The sequence below is a fragment of the Micrasema longulum genome, unplaced genomic scaffold (assembly GCF_059751315.1).
Source record: "Micrasema longulum isolate JH-2025_06_02 unplaced genomic scaffold, ASM5975131v1 h1tg001567l, whole genome shotgun sequence".
Classification (NCBI taxonomy): Eukaryota; Metazoa; Arthropoda; class Insecta; order Trichoptera; family Brachycentridae; genus Micrasema; species Micrasema longulum.
Window position 1 is genome coordinate 123,631 of NW_028278750.1, and position 21,319 is coordinate 144,949.

Sequence of the window (21,319 nt, forward strand, 5' to 3'; positions counted from 1 at the left end):
TTAAGTTCTTTCTTATTCTGCTTTGTGTATCAGGATTTATGAATATTGGATGCGGTGATGATAATAACGCTTTTGACACTTTAGCGGTAAATTTATATGCTATCATAGGAGCGGTAGGAATATTATTTGTTGTTAGTTTATCGTGCGGACCACAGAAGACACTCATTTGTTTTAAGAAAAATACAGATGTCAGTTTTATTTTGAATATGGAATTTGTGAATTGTTGCAATGCGGTAGGTACTGCCAGGCTGCTCGGGTTCCTACTGCTCAAGGAAAGCCGACAGCCAAAACATACAAATGGCAGTAAACATTCTCGCGTAACCAATTTGCGTTTTTATGATTTACCCAAATATTAAATTTTGGGGCAATTTTCAACGAGTTGTAAACAACTTACTATTACAAAACGGCAATCGAGTTGGCGTAGAGTGGGATTCGAACCACGGATCTTTGAGCCGTGAGTCCGAGACACTAGGCACGGGACCACAACCCGATTCACACTCTCTTCGGACATCTATCTCCCTTTGTTAACCATGGAGTTGAAACAGTGCTTTATTTATTTAGTTTTTTATTGCTTACTTCTTGGCATGAACACTTGACAAACTTACTACTATGCTCTATTTTTTGTAAATTTATTGATATCATTCTAACTTCGCTAGAATTCCACTCGTCCATGCGCTTTGTAGCTGCACGATGATTGGTTATCAAGCTTTCATATATCAACTTAAAAATACCTAAATTTTGTAAATGGGGTCTAGAATTCCAATCGTCTATGCGCTTAGTAGCTGCAAGACGTGTTGTAATCTTACTCCTTTTTATTATTCATATTATTTAATTTTTTTAGTATCATTAATACACTAAATTTATTTGTCAATTTTTAAAATGTACAATTGGGGGCTAAGTTTCTAACTGTCTATGCGCTCTGTAGCTGCGAGACGTCCTGTAATCTAGCTCATATCTGTTATGATTTTTTATTGATCTTAATTGAAAACGAGGAACTAGAATCCCAATCGTCCATGCGCTCTGTAGCTGCAAGACGTACTGGGATATTTATTAATTGTACAGCGCCCTTGAGGTGATTTTTACAAAAATGGCGCTATATAAATTATCCAACTATATTTATATATAAACGTAAAAAAAATATCATTCTGTAATTAAATAAATTAATACCGTTTAATATTAAGGTTTATTTATAGAAAGCCGGGTAAAAAAATCGACTACCCTGGCAATACTAATATATGTTATAATTCTTAGTATTATGTGTTATTAGGTACAGAAAAAATTCGGAATTCATTGCTGATATAACTGAGCATGAGAATGGTTTATCGCCAACATAAGTCAAATTATGTTTGTGTGTCAACATGTGTACTTAAGCTGCTTTTTCGGAAACATTATAACTGGCACTCTGAGCATGAGAATAGTTTCTGCCGGTATGTGTCGATTTAAATCGGTTTAACATTTATACTGACACTCTGAGCATGAGAATGGTTTCATACCAGTGTGAGTCATGTGTGGTTTTAAATGGCCTTTTCGAGAACATGTACATTGATGGTTTCTTACCGGAATGTGTCAACATGTGTGATTTTAATAGGCCTTTTAGAGCACATGTATATTGACACTCTGAGCGTGAGAATGGTTTGTCGCCAGTATGATTCAACATGTGAGGTTTTAATTGGCTTTTTGAGAACGCGTATATTGACACTCCGAGCATGAGCATGGTTTCTCACTGGAATGTGTGAACATTTGTGATTTTAATTGGCCTTTGAGAGCACATAAAAATCTAGGAGTACAAATGGATGAACATCTCTGCTGGCGAGCTCATACGAATGAATTAAGCCGCAAAATATTTTTCAGTCTACACCCACTTAGAAGGTTGTAAAAATTCTTACCCATTAATACTAAATGCACCCTTGTACAAGCATTACTACTACCCATTCTAGATTACGCTGATGTTTCCATGACTGATTTAAGCTGTGAGCAACTCGATCAACTTGAACAACTTCATAATACATGCATAAGGTAAATTTTTGGTCTTAGGAAATATGACCACATTTCTGATTATCGTAGGCAACTGAAATGGCTCAAAATTAGACAGCGGAGAGACTATCACTCCCTCTTATTTGTGTTCAATGTACTTCATAGTCCTAACGCTCCTATATGAAAAATTGTGTGAAAAATTTCAACGCTTATCAGTTCATGATTTACCTCTTCATTCTTATTCTCAAGGCACTCTCTTAATACCCATCCACAATTCCTCTTTCTTCTCTAACTCATAAAGTGTCCATGCGGCTCGACTGTGGAACCATCTCCCACCCACCATCAGAGATGTTACTACATTATCTCTGTTTAAATCACGTCTGAAGAAACATCTCCTTTCTCTTCCTTAATCTGTCCTCCTTTCCTTTTCCCTCTTTCCTCTTTTTTTCCTTTTCCCATTGAGTAATAGTTTTGATTTAAGGTAATTTATAAACAAAAAAGTTTATTTCTATTTTTGTATATCTTTAGCTTTTTAATCTTTTTTTTCCTACTGAATATGTTCTGTAACTTGAATTATAAAAACAAAACTTTTATTTTATCGGTTGGTTGGAAGGAATTGCCATTTGGCAATAAGCCCGCCAACGTACAAATAACTTATGTACAAAAAGTTAAATAAATAAAAAATACATTGACACTCTGAGCATTAGAAATGTTTCTCGCCAGTATGAGTCAACAGGTGTTGTTTTAAATGGCCTTTAAGAGCACATGTATATCGACACTCTGAGCATGATAATGGTTTCTCACCGGAATGCGTCAAAGCGTGTGATTTTCAGTAAATTAGTAACTAGTGGTATAGTTGCAGATAAAAATGGGCAACAGAATGGTTTATCGCAAACATGAGTCGAAATTTTGTTTACGAATCAACATGTGTACTTAAATTGATTTTTGGATAACATTTTAATTGGCACTCTGAGCATGAGAGTTCTTTCTGCCGGTATGTGTAAACATGTGTCGTTTTAACGCGCCTCCTCGAGAACACTTAAATCGGCACTCTGCGCATGATAATGGTTTCTCGCCAGTATGAGTCAACTTGTGTGATTTTAAGTCGGCTGTACGAGAACATGTATATTGGCACTCTGGGCATGAGAATGGTTTCTTGCCAGTATGAGTCAACAAGTGTGATTTTAATGTGCCTTTTTGAGAAAATTTTAATTCACACTCTGAGCATGAGAATGGTTTTTCGCCAGTATGAATGAACATGTGCGATTTAAAATTTCTAATTCGAGAACATGCATATTGACACTCTGAGCATGAGAATGGTTTCTTGCTAGTATGAGTCAACATGTGTTGTTTTAACGCGCCTCTTCGAGAACACTTAAATCGGCACTCTGCGCATGATAATGGTTTCTCGCCAGTATGAGTCAACTTGTGTGATTTTAAGCCGGCTTGACGAGAACATGTATATTGGCACTCTGAGCATGATAATGGTTTCTCGCCAGTATGAGTCAACTTGTGTGATTTTAAGTCGGCTTTACGAGAACATGTATATTGGCACTCTGAGCATGAGAATGGTTTCTCACCAGTGTGAGTCAACATATGTCGTTTTAAATTGCTAATTCGAGAACATGCATATTGACACTCTGAGCATGAGAATGGTTTCTTGCTAGTATGAGTCAACATGTGTTGATTTAACGCGCCTCTTCGAGAACACTTAAATCGGCACTCTGCGCATGATAATGGTTTCTCGCCAGTATGAGTCAACTTGTGTGATTTTAAGTCGGCTGTACGAGAACATGTATATTGGCACTCTGAGCATGAGAATGGTTTCTCACCAGTGTGAGTCAACATATGTCGTTTTAAATTGCTAATTCGAGAACATGCATATTGACACTCTGAGCATGAGAATGGTTTCTTGCCAGTATGAGTCAACATGTGTATTTTTAGTTGGTCTTTTTGAGAAAATTTTGATTGACACTCTGAGCATGAGAATGGTTTGTCACCTGTATGACTCAGCAAGTGTGATTTTAATTGCCCTTTTTGAGAACATGTATATTGACACTCTGAGCATGAGAATGGTTTACCATCGGTGTGAGAAAACGTATGCTCTATCAAAATACTCTTCTTTAAACATTTATATTGGCACTCTGAACACGCGAAATATTTCTGGGTAGCTTGTAAACCTGAAACAAGAACAACGGATGAAATCTCTGTGAATATTTTTCAAATTAACCAAGCCTGATATAATCAGGGGAAAATAAATAATGCTGTGAGTCACGTGGATTTTTTTATAGTTCTTTGCGTTTAAAGAAATTAATTATGATGAATTTCAATGACTATTTTTAAATGAATTTCTTTTATTTCTTGACCCACACTATGCATCATAATATATCAACTTTCAGTCCCATTCTGTATTTCTAGAATAAATAAGCTTCAGAGAAAATGGCTAAGTCCTATCCGAAAATTAAATTTCATTTATTAAATTGTTTGACACATTATTATCCTTCGGTTTGAAATTTGATTTTTTTCTTCATATTTTTTTTTTCGTAAATCTAAATATTATTTTACTGCCTAATAAAAAAATTATAGACCTTTTAAATTTATTCAAAATTGTAAATTCAATATGGAATTGCCCTGAACTGTTATCTCTCATCAACTTCAGGGTCCCTGGAAGAATGACTGGACAGGTGCCACCGTTTTGTAGCGACAATTCACGGACAGTGAATACTTGTAATGCGGTAAAAACATACTTCATAAACTCGGCAATAGTTATTCCCACGCATCTGATATATTTAGTATAGGGTATTGTTCCTATAGAACAAACCTATGACTGAATGTAAGATTGTAGTAAATGGAGATAGTTTGAAACAGGTCGAAGAATTTGTATATCAGGGTAGTATGTTTACATGAGATGGAAATATGGACAAGGATATTGAAAGGAGGGTTAGTGCCGGTAACAGAGTTAATGGTGCCTTAAAGTCTGTCGTAGCAAATAAGTGTCTATCGCAAGAGGCTAAATTAGCAGTTCATAATGGAGTTCTGGTACCAACCCTAATGTATGGAAGCGAAGCATGGAGTTGGAAAAAAAGGGACGAAAGTAGACTGAATGCTGTTGAAATGCGATCCCTCAGGCGAATGTGCGGAAAAACAATGTATGATAGGTGCCCTAATGTCGAAATTAGAGCAGAATGCAAGGCTGAGTTAAGCATTATCGACAAAATTAAGAAAGGTCTTTTGCGATGGTTCGGTCATGTGGAGCGAATGAATGATGAAAGAACGGTTAAAAAGATTTATGATGCGAATGTGTCTGGTTGTAGAAGTCGAGGAAGGCCGAGAACGACATGGCATGATCAAGTACAACAAATTCTTGAAAGTGGTCATGTGAAAAGTCGGAATAATCGACGTGCGTGCATGAGAAGATGTATGAATGTGAAGGAAGCAAAGGAAGTGTGCCAGGACAGAGTGGTGTGGCGTTCTATCCTCTCTGCCTACCCCTCCGGGGAAATGGCGTGATGGTTAGTTAGTTAGTTAGTTTTAGAACAAACCTTTTGAACTTTTTCAAAGATCGCGAATAGTAATTATATTTATTTATTCATGCATTTCATAATATATACAGTTTTATGATTACTTTGCCAAGCTGTATGAAACAGTACTTATGATTTTCTTGTTGTGTTACTTGATCATGTTTTATTATTTAATTTTGTTTTTTACATTTATTCTTGAATTGTTTAAACTTTCTACTAAATATGCTGGGTAATTTTAAGGTTAATTTTTGAAATAATAATCTTGTATAATTTTTAGGATTAATTTTTTTAAATAAATTTTGGGTATAAGGAAATTGATATTTAAAATAAAAAAAATATATATAGTCATAAAAAAGTATAACTAAAACTACTTAATTATAAATGCCTAGCTAATCAAATGTAAGAAATTAAACATCGTTATTATACAAATATAAAGTCTATATATGTGCCAAGAATACATGTTACTTAAACATAAATAATAAAGTATAATATATAATAAAAAACAAATATACAGCAATGAAATACACAAAAATATAAATAATACGTGTACCAATTATAAAAAGTACTACGTTTTTTTTTATTACCATATATTTTTCAAAAAAATCTCTCGCTACACTATGTATATGTGTAGTTATTTTTATTTTTATTTTTTTTTTACATTTCGAGTCTTTTATATTTGGCAATAAATCATTAAATATTTTTAGAGCAATTACATTGTATTGCTTTTTACCAAAGGCGGTTGATACAAATGGGACAATACAGTTAATTTGTGTTGCTGAACGAGTATTTATATTTTGTTGGGTTCTTTAGGCAGGCACCCCACAAACAATTGTCTTACATCCAATATCTTTAACTCAGCGAATAGATCTTCCGTTGGATACCTCGAGGGTTTTTTGAGAATGATCTTCATGATCCGTTTTTGTGCTATTTTCACTGGTTCAAGGATTGAACGAGAGCAACCTCCCCGAGCTAAATTGCAATATGATAGTTTGCTTTGGCAAAAAGCAAAGTAAATTCGTCTCATAAGTTGAGCATTCAAAATATTTCTTAGGCTTTTATAAATGTATGCTGATTTCCGTATTTGCTTGGATATTTCTATAATTTGATATTTCCAGCTAAGTTGAGAATCTATTATGACCCCTAAGTATTTTATTGAATTAACTTGTTCTAAATTTTCACATTTGCGCAAAGTATTAGGTATGCACGAATGGATCTTGAGTGAAAAAATTTCAGGTTCTGTTTTTTTTGTGATACTGAAGCAGATGAATTTGTTTTTTTTAATATTAAAGGTGAGTAAATTATTGTCTAACCAATCTTTTACGCGTCGGATACCTTTGTGGCAACACTATATACGTCACACGCGACGTCGCGCGCCAGGTCCGAGCGACGGACACGGAGAGAAGCGTTTTGGCTGTGTTCGGTGACACACGTTCTTTAGACAAAAACTTGATTTAATTTTAATTGTTACGATTTCATACTTTTTCTTAACTGCATTATTTTACGTTTTACAAATCAGATTCCTTGAGTTATTTTTAAGTATTTCCATTCTCTATTATATAAAGTTTAGTTAAGTTAATATATTGTATCTTTTGTATTAATAAACGATAGTAAAACTGTAAGTACAATCTTTTACTCTATCTGTGCATTACACATACCATGTTAGTCTGAAGATTTATCCAGAACGAGCGAGAAGTAAAAAACGTTCTCACGAGAGGATTTTTACGGAACGATATCAACGCGGATAAATATTTAGCAATTGATGTGGAACCTTCTAGACATTCGACATAACCCGACGTTTAGTAGGTAACAAACACCAACATACCTTATCACATTTTTGTTTTGCTTTCATCTAAGATTCAGAGTCGAATATTAGTACCGTGTCATTAGCGAAAGTTATTATACTTACTAAAGTTATTACATTACTCCCAAATATTTAATTTCACTTAGTTCATTTGTTTTTTCATTTCCTATTACAATTGAGAACGTTAATTCTATATGTTTGTTCCCTATATTCATATATTTTGTTTTGTTTAAGATAGATGGCATGAATAACACAACTCTCGGTCCGCAGACTCGCAACCTCGGAGCAGATAATGTGGAAGGAAGTATCACTCACTTGAAGGTATTTCCCTGTTACGAGTGGAATCCAAACATTCTTGTTTAACGTCGGGATAGTCGAAGTCCATCTCCGTGAAGATAATTATATCGCTGGTTATCCTAGGCAGGTCAGAACTGGTCCCCGGCTCAGCCTTCACCTCCAGGCTTATACGGGGACGTGGCGCCCCTTCCCCGGCACGGAGAATGTCGCCTTCTACATCGCCAGTCCCCGGTTCAGCCTTAATATTCACTGAAGCGATTTCCATTTTTAATAGTAAATATCCTAAAAATCGCACAAATTATCAATATTATATAAAGTAAGAGTTACACAAATAAGCCTTTTAAGAGTCAACTGATGATAAGCAGGGAAGATCTCTCAGACGCGTTATGCCAGTCATTCACTATATCTTGTATGTTGTATAAACAGTGGCGTGCGTTCCATAAAGGCATATAAGCAGTGCCTACCCTACTAGAATTTCATTAAAATAATAGCAAAAAATAATATCAAAAATATAAGTAACTTTTTTTTAAATTTGAAAAACGCGCCAGAGATAATTCGGTAAGTTATATATTGTACCGATCAGCGCGCCGCTATCGGCCTGGGTCGGGAGAAGCACGAACTACAAATGCCCTTTTCTTCCATATGAACATAACGCGATGCGGGAACAAAATGTTTATGTGTGGGTTTGATTTCAATTGTAATTACGCGTGTATGTGTAAGCTGGTAGGCAGTGCTTTTTGAACGTTGGTAGGTACATTGTTTTAGAAAGAACAAATAAATACGTTACTGACATTTAGCGTTTTTTTCGATTATTATAAAAGACAGTCATGTCGAATAAATAATCTTAAATTCGTTTCTGTTATAATTATCCAATCGAGAGTATTTTTGTTTCGCGTTTATTTAAATTAAAAAAATGTAATTTTTTGGAACTTATTGATTTGCTAACTAAATATGTCGGTATCTTGGAAAATCACTTGCAATTATCTAGCAGTGCATTTACTTCTTCTTCTCTTAGTGCCCTGTCAGGTATCCCCAACGTTGGCAATCACTCTGGCAAAAGTCTCCCTGTCCTGTGCTGCCCGGAAAATCTGCTCCACAGTCCTGAAGCCGGTCCAGTCTCGTGTATTTCGCAGCCAGGACATCTGTCTTCTTCCAGCCCCTCTATGACCCTCGATCTTGCCTTTCAAAATTAAATGAAGCAAGTGGTACCTTTCTCCACGCATTATATGCCCCAGATATGATAGTGCATTTACGAGAATATCAAATAGAGCCCAAAATGATTTAATTTGGAGTGTAGCAACCGTAATAAATGAAAATAAAAAAATATTTGAAAGAAGGATTTCGTAGCAATATATTACGTAAATTATATTAAAAATAAGAAATATATCATATAAATTTATCATTTATTTGGATATTTGATGTAGCTTAGTGTTGGGGCCAAAACTAAATTGAGCAATATTTCGTTTATTAAATAATTCTTTACAGAACGCATTTAAATTACTAACTTCGTTCCGAAGATTTGGCGGGTTAAAATAATACTTTACAAAGAACGCTTTATTGAACGCTTTTGTATACCGACTAGCAATTTCAGATGTTATTGTTCGGCTTTGCAACATGTTCATTTATTTCAAAAGTGTCGTATATCGTGAATTATTGTTTTATGCCCTTTTAAATGACGTCTACTGAAGTTGAGATATTTATTTTTCTGTGTATACTTTGTACCCTTGTATTTTTTTATGTAATATTTCAAAGAACCGGACATTTGTCCTGTGTTAAGATCCTAGTTTAGTTTATTGTTTCTTGTCATAGGATGTCACATATAATTTAATTTATTGGGGAAGAGAAATCTCGTAATTGTTTGAAAAGGTCTTAGATATATTTTGTTTGGCACTTAAAATATCAGTATTTTTTGTAGAATGTAATCGAAATAGGGTTTGGAAAGCTTGTGAGAGAGGAACAAGCTTTAGTCTTCATCTTGAAGTCTGCAAGTGCGCTTGTAAAGTTGCTGACGGAAAGTCAGACCGTAGCAGGCGAGGAGTGTACGCATCCTCGAGTGTTACGTGTATTAGGTAAATGTGTACCTATGTAATCATTTAAAGAAACTGCGGTTATCTTTTAGAACAGTTACAATAATGATTATTTCTGTGACATTTAATAGTGAGTCTCTAGAGACAATGACGGAAGGTCCTAAATGACAGGCGAGGCTTGTACGCATCCTCGAGTGTTACGAGTTGCGAGTGTGAGGGTGTGATTGCCGTGTGGTTTTATTTGAGCTGATTTGTGTATTTAATGAATATGTACCGGCTCAACTTTTTCAGACTATTTTCAATTATGATTTATGTGACATTGCGGAATTAGAAAATAAATAATATTTTGAAGAAACTGTGTGTCTTTTTCCTCGTTTGCATGTCACCCGAGATTGGCGAGACCGTCGAAGCGAGAACCCTGCACCAGCTGGCGTGAACACTTAGGTAATTTCAATATTAACTATCTACAACATAGTGATGCAAACTAATGTGTCTAGTGAAGGAAACTGTTTGGTAAGATTGATTAGGTACTTATACTATATATAACGTACTTTTTTTCTACTGCCTACCCTAGTAGAAAACTCTGTGCACGCGACTGTGTATAAACATGTGTTTGATGTTAATTGTTACAGTGTGTAGGGTTAAATTGTTACCGAGCATTACCTGCATTGTCATGGTATATATATACGCTCTACCGAGAATTAAAACTACCACAGCCAAACATCATTATACTTACATAGGACGGAAGCTTTTCAATAATTTACCACAAAATCTACGTCAAGAAATAAATTCGGAAAATTTAAGAATGAATTAAAGAAAAGCTTTTTGACATAATAAACATTAACTGTATTTTAAAAAAAGAGATGTTTGTTTAATATGTGCCCGTGTTTACAAATTTTGTGTTTTTATTTAATATTTTTTAGTGTTATATTTTCTCAATTTTTAAAATTATTTAATTTTTTATTTATTTTATTATTTTGTTTTGCATTTGTTTTGCAGTTCATAATGGAGTTCTGGTACCAACCCTAATGTATGGAAGCGAAGCATGGATTTGGAAAAAAAGGGACGAAAGTAGACTGAATGCTGTTGAAATGCGATCCCTCAGGCGAATGTGCGGAAAAACAATGTATGATAGGTGCCCTAATGTCGAAATTAGAGCAGAATGCAAGGCTGAGTTAAGCATTATCGACAAAATTAAGAAAGGTCTTTTGCGATGGTTCGGTCATGTGGAGCGAATGAATGATGGAAGAACGGCTAAAAAGATTTATGATGCGAATGTGTCTGGTTGTAGAAGTCGAGGAAGGCCGAGAAAGACATGGCATGATCAAGTACAACAAATTCTTGAAAGTGGTCATGTGAAAAGTCGGAATAATCGACGTGCGTGCATGAGAAGATGTATGAATGTGAAGGAAGCAAAGGAAGTGTGCCAGGACAGAGTGGTGTGGCGTTCTATCCTCTCTGCCTACCCCTCTGGGGAAATGGCGTGATGGTTAGTTAGTTAGTTAGTTAGCCAAACACAAGAGCTAGACTCTTTTTTAGCAAGTTCAACCTTAAGTGTTCCATTTTTCTACTGAATGTATTGTTTATTTATGCTAATAAAGGTTTAAAAAATATATATATTCTAAGGATATACCCGGAGGCAACATCTCAGCTCCCGGCCAGATGTACGAGTACATACCATCCAGCATCACATTCACATCAACGCTGTGTGTGCTTATGATCTGTGTCTGGAGGTAATATCTCGGCTCCTAGCCAGTGTCATCCAGTAATAATACTCCCCTAAACAGTATATCACATTTGAGTTCACCTCTGGCACCAGGCGATAGCAAACACTTCTCACATAAACATATTCTGAATAAGATACGACACTATATAATATAACGAAAGAGTTTTACCTACAATTAAAACTCCAATTGTGTTGCCTGGATGCCTTTCATATCCAGAATACATATGATCAATTTCTGCCAGGTTGGATACAATTACAGACAAAATATATATACTAATCCAATTTAAACAAAAGAGCAATAACAAATAATACTTCTTCCTCTGCCTGTGACAGCTGGTACCAGAGATAAAGTAACTTAAGACGCAGATAAGATTGCCATAAAAAAAACCGTATTAAAAAATGGGTAGGAACTATTAAGCGTTATTTATGGCTTTAAGGTAATGAATGGTCGGAAAATTTGAAATATTTGAGTAAATTATTAGTAAATGGGGAGATCATCGCATTGCACAAGAAGGGTGATCCATTAAACTGTGATAACTATCGTGGCATCACGCTACTGAGTGTACCTGGAAAAGTACTTGCATCTATAATACTGCAAAGAGTTCGAGGACCCATTATGTAAGTATTGAGGGAGAACCGGGCAGGTTTCCTACCTGGTAGATCATGCGCAGATTATATCCATAACATACGCTGTATTCTACAAGAGAACAAAGAACTTGTTAGTTCCTTGGCTTTGCGCTTCGTAGATTACGAAAAGGCGTTTAATAGTCCGCACAGACCTACACTCTGGAAAATACTAAAAGCAAATGGGGTGTCTATAAAACTAGTCGAACTTATAAAAGCCCTCCACTAAAACTCCACTAGCGAATGCCGAATCAGAATCAACGATGTTGCCACAGATTGGTTTGAGGTTACCACTGGCGTTCTTCAAGGTTGCGTCCTTGCACCTTTCCTTTTTTTAATTCCCATGGACTTCATCCTAAGAAGGTCAATTCCACTCCTGAGAGCCTTAACCACGCTTGTCTACTGTGCAAGGCACCAGGTTCTCGACGTCCTGGACGTCCACTGCTGATTATTCGTCAGCAGTTCGTGTCAGAACTACGGGACGCGAACCTGACTTGGGAGGATGCACAGGAGCTGACAGCCGATAGAGATGCTTGGAGGATCTTTGTGGATACGACATGCTCGCGCGGACATGGAACAATAATAATAATTATTTGAAAATATATTTTAGTTAAAATAATGAGGCGTGTGTTTTCCACCGTTTAATTTTTTAATCATAAATCGGCGTGTCTGGAACAAATAATAAACTTTACTTTGCTTAGCAAAAAAATGCTTAAAAAGTAGGATTCTTAGGAATCATTCTAAAAAAACTATAAATAAATAAATTGGAATTAAAGATTTTTTTGTTATTTATTTAAATTAATGTACAAAAGTAAACAAAATTTAGATTGCGCCAAACTAATAATAAATAAAAGTTTATCAGCGCGTTTCGAATACATTTTTTTAAATGGTAAATTATCACAAAATATCAAATAAACTCAAAAACAAACAACAAAAGAAAAACTACAGTAAAAATTAATATAATAAACACAATTTTCCACCTTTAAGTTTTGATTCTTGATGAGAAAATCCTCCAATCGTTGGCTTCTCAGCTGCAAACTGGTAGAACTCTTAACATCGGCAGGAAACTTATTAAATTAACACATTACAACAGAGATGAAGAATATTTAAGAGAAGGTTATTTAGAAGTCTAGGCATCTACAGGGCTTATGACCTGTCAATGGCTGGTTTAAGTGGCCACTTTACACATAACATTCGCCATTCTGCCTATATTTGAACATCTTTATTCCTTCAATTCTTTCATCTGTTGATGTTTGTGAAGTTAAAGAGCTGAAACCTTTACTTATGCGGGTGAGATTCATCTAATTGAATTATTTCACCTGCATACTAGGCACTGCCTGAAAATGTTATTTTTTCAATTTCTATACTTCTTCATGGACCAGGTAATTTATCAACAATATTTTGAGTTTGTCCAAATTTTTGTAAAGTGGCCACTTAAACCAGCCATTGACAGGTCATAAGCCCTGTAGATGCCTAGACTTCTAAATAACCTTCTCTTAAATGTTCTTCATCTCTGTTGTAATATGTTAATATAAACAGCTCCCCAGGGAGTTGAATCCAGTCCTTCTCTACACAAATTTGGACAAACTCAAAATATTGTTAACTTATTGAATAGTTAGGTTAACAAGTAAATTAGTATTACACTCGATCGTAAAGCCACACTTAAACCATGTTCTACTGTCCTGTTTCATATAAACGATAATGAATTGAACAAAGAACCAAGTTTCACCAAACAGGGCACCGAGAGTGGTATGTGAATTTAAAAAAAATGTTGGTGGAGAAACTATAAGTGATTACAGAAAAAAACGGAATTTAATGCTGATAGAACTGTGCATAAGAATGGTTTATCGCCAACATCTTGAAGTATAATTCTACAATATGGAGCCCTTATTATGCCTCTCACCAAATTACCATAGAAAGAGTTCAGAATAAGTTTTTGAGATATGTTAGTTTTAAATTAGTACTTTTATACTTAGTACTTTTTATAAGTTATAGAGTATATATTTTGCCTAAAATCACTCTTGAAATTATTTATTTTTCTTTAGTAGAATCAATAATAAGATATGGTATAAAGTCGTGGGGACATTCGATTTAAACTAATATTAAAATGATCCAGGGTCTACAGTATTCTATAGTTAAGCGAATTGTACCTGCAGAGATTTACGAACAAAGAAGTAATAATGATCTCCTGTACAAAACAATCAAAACTCTGCCTGTTCGAGGACTACTGTGGCTTTGCATCATTTTGGAACAATTTCATAGTAATACATTCAAGTTTCCTCTCAAACATAACCATAATACACGCTTCACGTCTAATGATGGCTTGGTAGTACCAAAAGTATGTAATAAATATGGAAATAGAACATTCAAATATTTAGTACCAAGAATTTTTAATTTATTACCAAAAGAATTTAAATTTAACGCACATTGTAACAAGAGCAAAATAAGAGAGTGGCTACTCGATCAAGAGTTTATATATGAATAGTAGCTTAGGTGTAAATATTTTATTTTTTCATATATTTTCTTGTACTTAAAAAATAATTTTATACATTATTATTTGTATAAACATGTTTATTCTGATATTTCCGGATGTTAATTTTTATATGTTATTCATTGTTTTTATAAATGTAAATAATATTATTAAGTCAGTATAAATATAATCTTCACCAACAAGCTACAAAAAGTGGCTTGGTGGGATTTTAGTTTTAGTAAAAATATGACAAGTGAAATTTTTTTAAATTGTAAAAATGTATAATTATGCTATTAAATCAAATAAAAAAAAATAAAAAATTAGGAATGCGTAATGAATTTCGTAACTATGATTATTTATTAAATATATTAAATTTGATTAAATTAAGGGACAGAACTATTAACGATTTATTACTTCTATTTAAAATCGTTAATTCAGTATAGGACAGCCCTAAAATTTTGGCCCTCGTTGGTTTTAAAGTAACAGTTAGAGTGACTAGGCTAGTTCAACTTTATCACTGCAACAATCATATCTCAATATATTCTAGCAATTCAGTACTGAATCGTCTACATGCGCTGGGTAATAAACATTCGGACTTAGGTGACATATTTTTATTGAAATTTCCAGTTTATAAACAATTGCTTGTAAAATATTTTGGTGTGGAATCAATATTTTAATTATGTTCTTTCTAAGTAAGCATTGAAAATATGTTACTGTATATACTCCACTATAAATACTTTTGTATGTATGTAATGTAAAAGGTACTTGTACCGTTAATTCTTGAAAAAAAATAAAAAATAAACATGAGTCAAAATTTTGTTTTTGAGTCAACGTGTGTACTATAAAACTGTTTTTGTGAACAAGGTTCGTAGGTTTTCACGGCCTTCAGAATACAGATAGTGTTTTTCTGGGTTATTATGCCGTGTTTGTGGGCTTTGTATTGCCGACGTTTCGGAGCACATTGCAGTGTCCATCTTCAGGGCTGAATGTATGAGTGTAGTTTTTAGTGTGTTTAATTGTGAGGAATTTGTACCGTGTCGCAGTCATGCAAGTTGGGCTACCCGGATAAATCAGCTCTTGCAGAGCACTACATAGAAACAGGGCATAATTTCTCATTTGAGCCAAATGTCCTTGGAAAGCCCAAAAATCATCAAGCCCGTTTAATAAAGGAAGCCATAGAAATATACAAGCATCCTAATAACATAAACAGGGATGATGGGTTACGACTACGAACCTCATGGTACCCGGTGCTTCCAAAGCCCACGGTACAAACTCCACACACTTAACCACATACATTGCCCGACTGCGACACGGTACAAATTCCTCACAATTAAACACACTAAAAACTACACTCATACATTCAGCCCTGAAGATGGACACTGCAATGTGCTCCGAAACGTCGGCAATACAAAGCCCACAAACACGGCATAATAACCCAGAAAAACACTATCTGTTTTTGTGAAAACATTTTAATTATTGGCGCTCTGAGTGTGAGAATAGTTTCTGCCGGCATGGATAAAAATGTGTCGTTTAAAATCAGCTTTACGAAAACATGTATAGTGACACTCTGAGCATGTGAATGGTTTTTCGTTAGAATGAGTCAACATGTGTCGTTTTAAATCGGCTTTGCGAGAGCATGTATATGGACACTCTGAGCACGAGAATGGTTTGTCGCCCGTATGATTCAAAGTGTGTGATTTTAATTGGCCTATTTGAGAACAAGTATATTGACACTCTGAGCATGAGAATGGTTTCTCAGCAGTGTGAGTCAATATGTGTCGTTTTAAATTGCTTACTCGAGAGGATGTATATTGGCACTCTGAGCATGATAATGCTTTCTCGTCAGTATGACACAACATGTGTGATTTTAAGTGGCCTTTAAGAGAACATGTGTATTGACACTCTGAGCATGAGAATGGTTTCTCGCCACTATGATTCATCATGTGTGATTTTAAATTGACTTTTTGAGAACATGTGTATTGACACTCTGAGCATGAGAATGGTTTCTCGCCAGCATGAGTCAACATATGTCGTTTTAAATAGTCTTTTCGAGAACATTTTAATTGGCACTCCGAGCATGATAATGGTTTCTCGCCAGTATGAGAGAACATGTGTGATTTTAATTGGCCTTTTCTAGAACATGTATATTGACACTCAGAGCATGAGAATAGTTTCTCGCCCGTATGATTCATCATGTGTGATTTCAATTGCCCTTTTTGAAAACATGTATATTGACACTCTGAGCATGAGAATGGTTTCTCGCCAGTGTGAGTCAACATGTGTTGTTTTAAATTGTGTTTTCGAGAAAATTTTAATTGGCACTCTGAGCAAGATAATGGTTTCTCGCTTGTATGCGACAACATGTGTGATTTTAATTGTCCTTTTCGAGAACATGCATACTGACACTCCGAGCATGAGAATGATTTGTCGCTTGCATGAGACAACATGTGTGATTTTAAATGTCCTTTTCGAGAACATGTATATTGACACTCCGAGCATGAGAATGGTTTCTCGCCAGTGTGAGAAAACATATGCTGTGTCAAAATACTATTCTTTGAACATTTATATTGGCACTCTGAACAGGCGAAACGTTTCTGGGTTGTTTGTAAACCTGAAACAAGAACAATGTATTAAATCATTTGAATATTATTTCAAATTAACCACGCCCGAGTATACTCGGAGGAAAATAAATTATGCTATCAGAGTTTTTTTCTAGTTCTTTGCGTTTATAAGAAATTATTAATGAATAATTATAAATTTCAACTTCTTTTATTTCTTGACTCACACTGTGCATCATAATAATATATCAACTTTCAGTCCCATTTTGTGCCCAAATGGCTTTTATGAATGACATATATACCGATCGTGTTCAGGTCAAATGAATTCTGGAAAAACCGCGTTCATTTTTTCTATTGTGTTTTAAATCTATTGCGTAGATCTTATGCACATTCTAGGATTTGAGCTGCAAACGTCTAATGGTGTAAACCATTTTGTCAAAATGTGTAAAAACACATTAAAAATAGCAAAATCGCTTTTTCCAGAATGTGGTTCAATGCCATTCCCTTGAACACGGTTGATATGTTCAGTGTGTAAAATTCAGTGATATTTTTTTAATGGCACCTCGTGCCAGGCGCCGTGGCGCAGTAAGACGCCCAACTGCGAAACTGGCGTCCCGGGTTCGATTCCCGCCAGCTGCAAGAAAAGAATCCAAAAAAATTTACTTATCAATTTTGATTAATGATTTGTTATTTTTATTTAAAATATTAAATTCAATGTTTGACTGTTCTGAACTGTTAAAACTAATTGACTTGCGAGTGCCCGGCCGGATTTCTCGATTTAATAAACTCTTCTATATAAATGTATCTACAACTAACTACAGTGCATACTCGCCTATGAGGAGAATTCATGTGTTTGCAAACGAATACGCAAATGATATAGATATATTTAATACAACGCTTTTGAATTTTAAAAGGCAGTGTATCAATTTATTATCTCCTAATTTAAATTCTTAAATAATACTATGTTGCTTTATATTGTATACCTTTTGTAACCTTATATCTGTATTCTTAATTATTATTTTTCTGCATTCTTCTAGTTTTAAGATTCTTTTAATATAACCGATGGGAAAAAATGAACTTCTGTTCTCTCTACTGGAATATATGTATGTATGCACTTTGGCGGCCTCCGTGGTGTAGTGGTCAAGACGCTTGACTCACAGACGGAAGGTTCCGGGTTCGATTCCCGGTGAGAACACAAAAATTAAATGTGATTTTTCTCAAACCTGGGTGTTCTGTGATGTAATTCACCGCTGTAATTGGGCCTCCTTGCCTGTTGTGGTGCAAAAATAAAATAAATAAATATGTAAGATTAGTTTTGTATATTTTTATTTTCTTTTTCTTATTACTTCATTTTTAATTTTTTGCTACTTTTGTGTAAAATATGTCAGTTCTTTATATATAAATATATGTAAAACATGTAAAAGCCTACAAGGCGTTTAAATAAATAAATAAATAAATGAATTGGTCTGGGTGTTGTGGGGTATTTTTCAATTTTTCTAAATGAGAGTCTGATTTTAAAATTTTCTTCAGTATTGTGATCGTGTTCATGTTGACCTTGAAATTGTGTTATCCAAAACTATGAGTTTTTAAAAATATTTATAATACTGTACACAAATATTTTTTCGCGTTGTAAAATATTATTTTCTTACATATTAATACTTTTAATGAATTTGTTATCAAATTTACACATGCGTATCGGGGTTTTTTTATTTTCAAAATGGATATTACAGCTTTGTTTAGTAATTTGGTTATTTTGTTTAAATTTTCTTGGTTTGATAAAAGAAAGATGCGGCTACAGTTGTTAATGTGTGGTTCAATAATTGTGTTGTAAATGATTTCGCAAGAATCGTTATCAACAAATTTTCGAATTCTTCCCAAAAATTAAAAATATTTTCGTAATCTTTTTCATGGTCCCCATTCTATGTCAATCGCATAAATCACATTGAATCAGTCCAACATCGCTTGCTTCGAAAAATAGCGTGGACGCTCGAACTAGAGAGAAATAATTATTCTTATGCTGAAATAGAGTCAATGTTAAATTTTTCTTGTCTACAAAAACTTAGAACTAATACTGACTCCATACGTTCGGCATACTAAATGGTATAATCGATGTTCCATCATTACTGGGACAAGTAAAATTCAATATTCCGACTCGTAGATTTAGAAACAATGAAGTACTGTTCATCGATCAGCATAGAACAAACTATGGCCTAAATTCTCCAATGACCCGTCTTTGTCGTATTGTTAACTCAAGACAAGATCTGGACTTTTTTGGTTTGAGTTTACAACGATTTGAACGAGCACTAAATAAATAGTCCAGATCTTGTCTCGATGTCCCTTATGTTTGTCAATGCTTCTTTCTTTTTTTTAAATGTTTTAAACTATCCTTTTATTGTAATATTTAAACCTTATGAATTGTATACATGGACAATGTCCGTTAATAAATAAATAAATAAATTTCCATTTTAGGCTTTTGGTGAAATTTAGGGTCCGAAACCATCATTTCTCCCAATCATTAAATTTCACTAAATTCATTTAGTTTTTCAATTGCAATTACGATTGACAACGTTACTTACATTAGTTTGATCCCGATATTCATATATTTTATTTCATTTGTGATAGATGGCGTGGATAACACACCTCTCAGTTAGTATGGGCATTGTGCACGAGTCCTCCGCGAATCATCATCCATCGCAGTCCGCAGACGTAACCTCGGAGCAGATAATGCGGAAGGAAGTATCACTCACTTGAAGGTATTTCCCTGTTACGAGTGGAATCCAAACATTCTTGTTTAACGTCGGGATAGTCGAAGTCCATCTCCGTGAAGATAATTATATCGCTGGTTATCCTAGGCAGGTCAGAACTGGTCCCCGGTTCAGCCTTCACCCCCTGGCTTATACGGGGACGTGGCGCCCCTTCCCCGGTACGGAGAACGTCTCCTTCTGCATCGCCAGTCCCCGGTTCAGCCTTAATATTCACTGAAGCGATTTCCATTTTTAATAGTAAATATCCTGAAAATCACACAAATTATTTGGTACATTTACGCAGATAAGCATTTTAAGAGTCAACTGATGATAAACAGAGACGATCTTTTGGACGCGTTATGCCAGTCATTTACTATATCTTGTAAGTTGTGTAAACCTGTGTTTGATGTAAATTGTTACTGTGTGTAGAGTTGAAATGTTACCGAGCATTACCTGCATTTATATATTTATTCATTATTGGTTTAAGGAATCTTTTACAAGAAAATTGTTTTACAGAAATAATCACAGCAGTGAAAAATAATTATTATGTAGTATAGAATATTAAATATAATAGAACAATTAAAATTAAACAATTAAGTGAATATAGAATATTCAAAAAACTGAAAAGTAAAAATCATCATAATTCCTTTTACGCACCTAGTGGTGCATAGGGCATTGCATTAGTACACCAATCGCAGCATATCTTGATCGTTTTTGTTTCATGAAGGTAAAATGATCAGTCTACGCTTCAGGCATTAGCCCAGGGACTACGAAATATTCTAGTGTTAAAACACCCCTTGTGATAAATATTTCATTTAAAAAATGTCAGGAATGGTCAGTATTTAACTGGGTTATAATAAAAAATTAAATTATTGAATTTTAGTACTTAATAAATAATAAGTTTTTTAGAGCAATGAGAAAACTTAAATTATCTAAATAACACCTTTATTTGTCTGCCAAAGTATATGATCTAAGTATCAACCCTGAGGTAATATCTCGGCTCCCGGCCAGATGTGCGAGTACATACCATCCAGCATCACATTCACATCAACGCTGGGGGTAACTTAGATACGTGGGCACTCCAATATATGACAGCAAAAATTTATACATATTCTGAATTAGAGACGACATATGTATTACGAAAGAGTTTTACCTACAATTGAAACCCCAATTGTGTTGCCTGGATGCCTCTCGTATCCAGAATACATATGATCAATTCCTGCCAGGTGGGATACAATCACAGACCAAATATATATACTAATCCAATTGAAACAAAGGAACAATCACACATTATTCTTTTTCCTCTGCCTGTGGCAGCCAGAAGAGTAACCAGAGATAAAGCAACTTAAGACGCAGGACTTAAGACTCCCATAGAAAAAAAACGGTATTAAAAGACGGGTAGGAACTATTAAGGGTTATTTACGACTTTAAGGAAATGGTCGGAAATTTTGAAATATTCAAGTAAATAATAAGTAAATGTGGAGATCATCGCATTGCGATTGATCTCCCCATTTACTAATTATTTACTCACATGTAGCAAATTTTCCGACCATTACCTTAAAGTCGTTAAATAACCC

General features: G+C 34.6%; 1 protein-coding gene across 2 annotated transcripts; it reads right to left on the reverse strand.

Moving 5' to 3' along the window:
• Nucleotides 1–15,033: 15,033 nt before the first annotated feature.
• On the reverse strand, nt 15,034–21,069 carry LOC148274824 (uncharacterized). 2 transcript variants are annotated; one of them, XM_088236520.1, is made up of 4 exons: nt 20,900–21,069; nt 19,746–20,009; nt 15,888–17,051; nt 15,034–15,287 (listed from the first exon to the last, which is right to left on the reverse strand). In XM_088236520.1, the coding sequence occupies exons 2-3, from the start codon at nt 19,990–19,992 to the stop codon at nt 15,910–15,912; spliced, it is 1,389 nt and encodes a 462-aa protein (XP_088092646.1). In that variant the 5' UTR covers nt 19,993–20,009; nt 20,900–21,069; the 3' UTR covers nt 15,034–15,287; nt 15,888–15,909. The 2 variants fall into 2 exon arrangements, with proteins under 2 accessions (XP_088092646.1, XP_088092645.1); XM_088236519.1 differs by having other exon boundaries at nt 15,034–17,051.
• Nucleotides 21,070–21,319: the final 250 nt, after the last annotated feature.

Coding starts and splice junctions, on each gene's coding strand:
- LOC148274824 (XM_088236520.1), bottom strand. CDS start 19,992: ATGGAAATCGCTTCAGTGAATATTAAGGCTGAACCGGGGACTGGCGAT. Junction 17,052..19,745: donor TAACAGGGAAATACCTTCAA/GTGAGTGATACT, acceptor TTCTTGTTTCAG/GTTTACAAACAACCCAGAAA.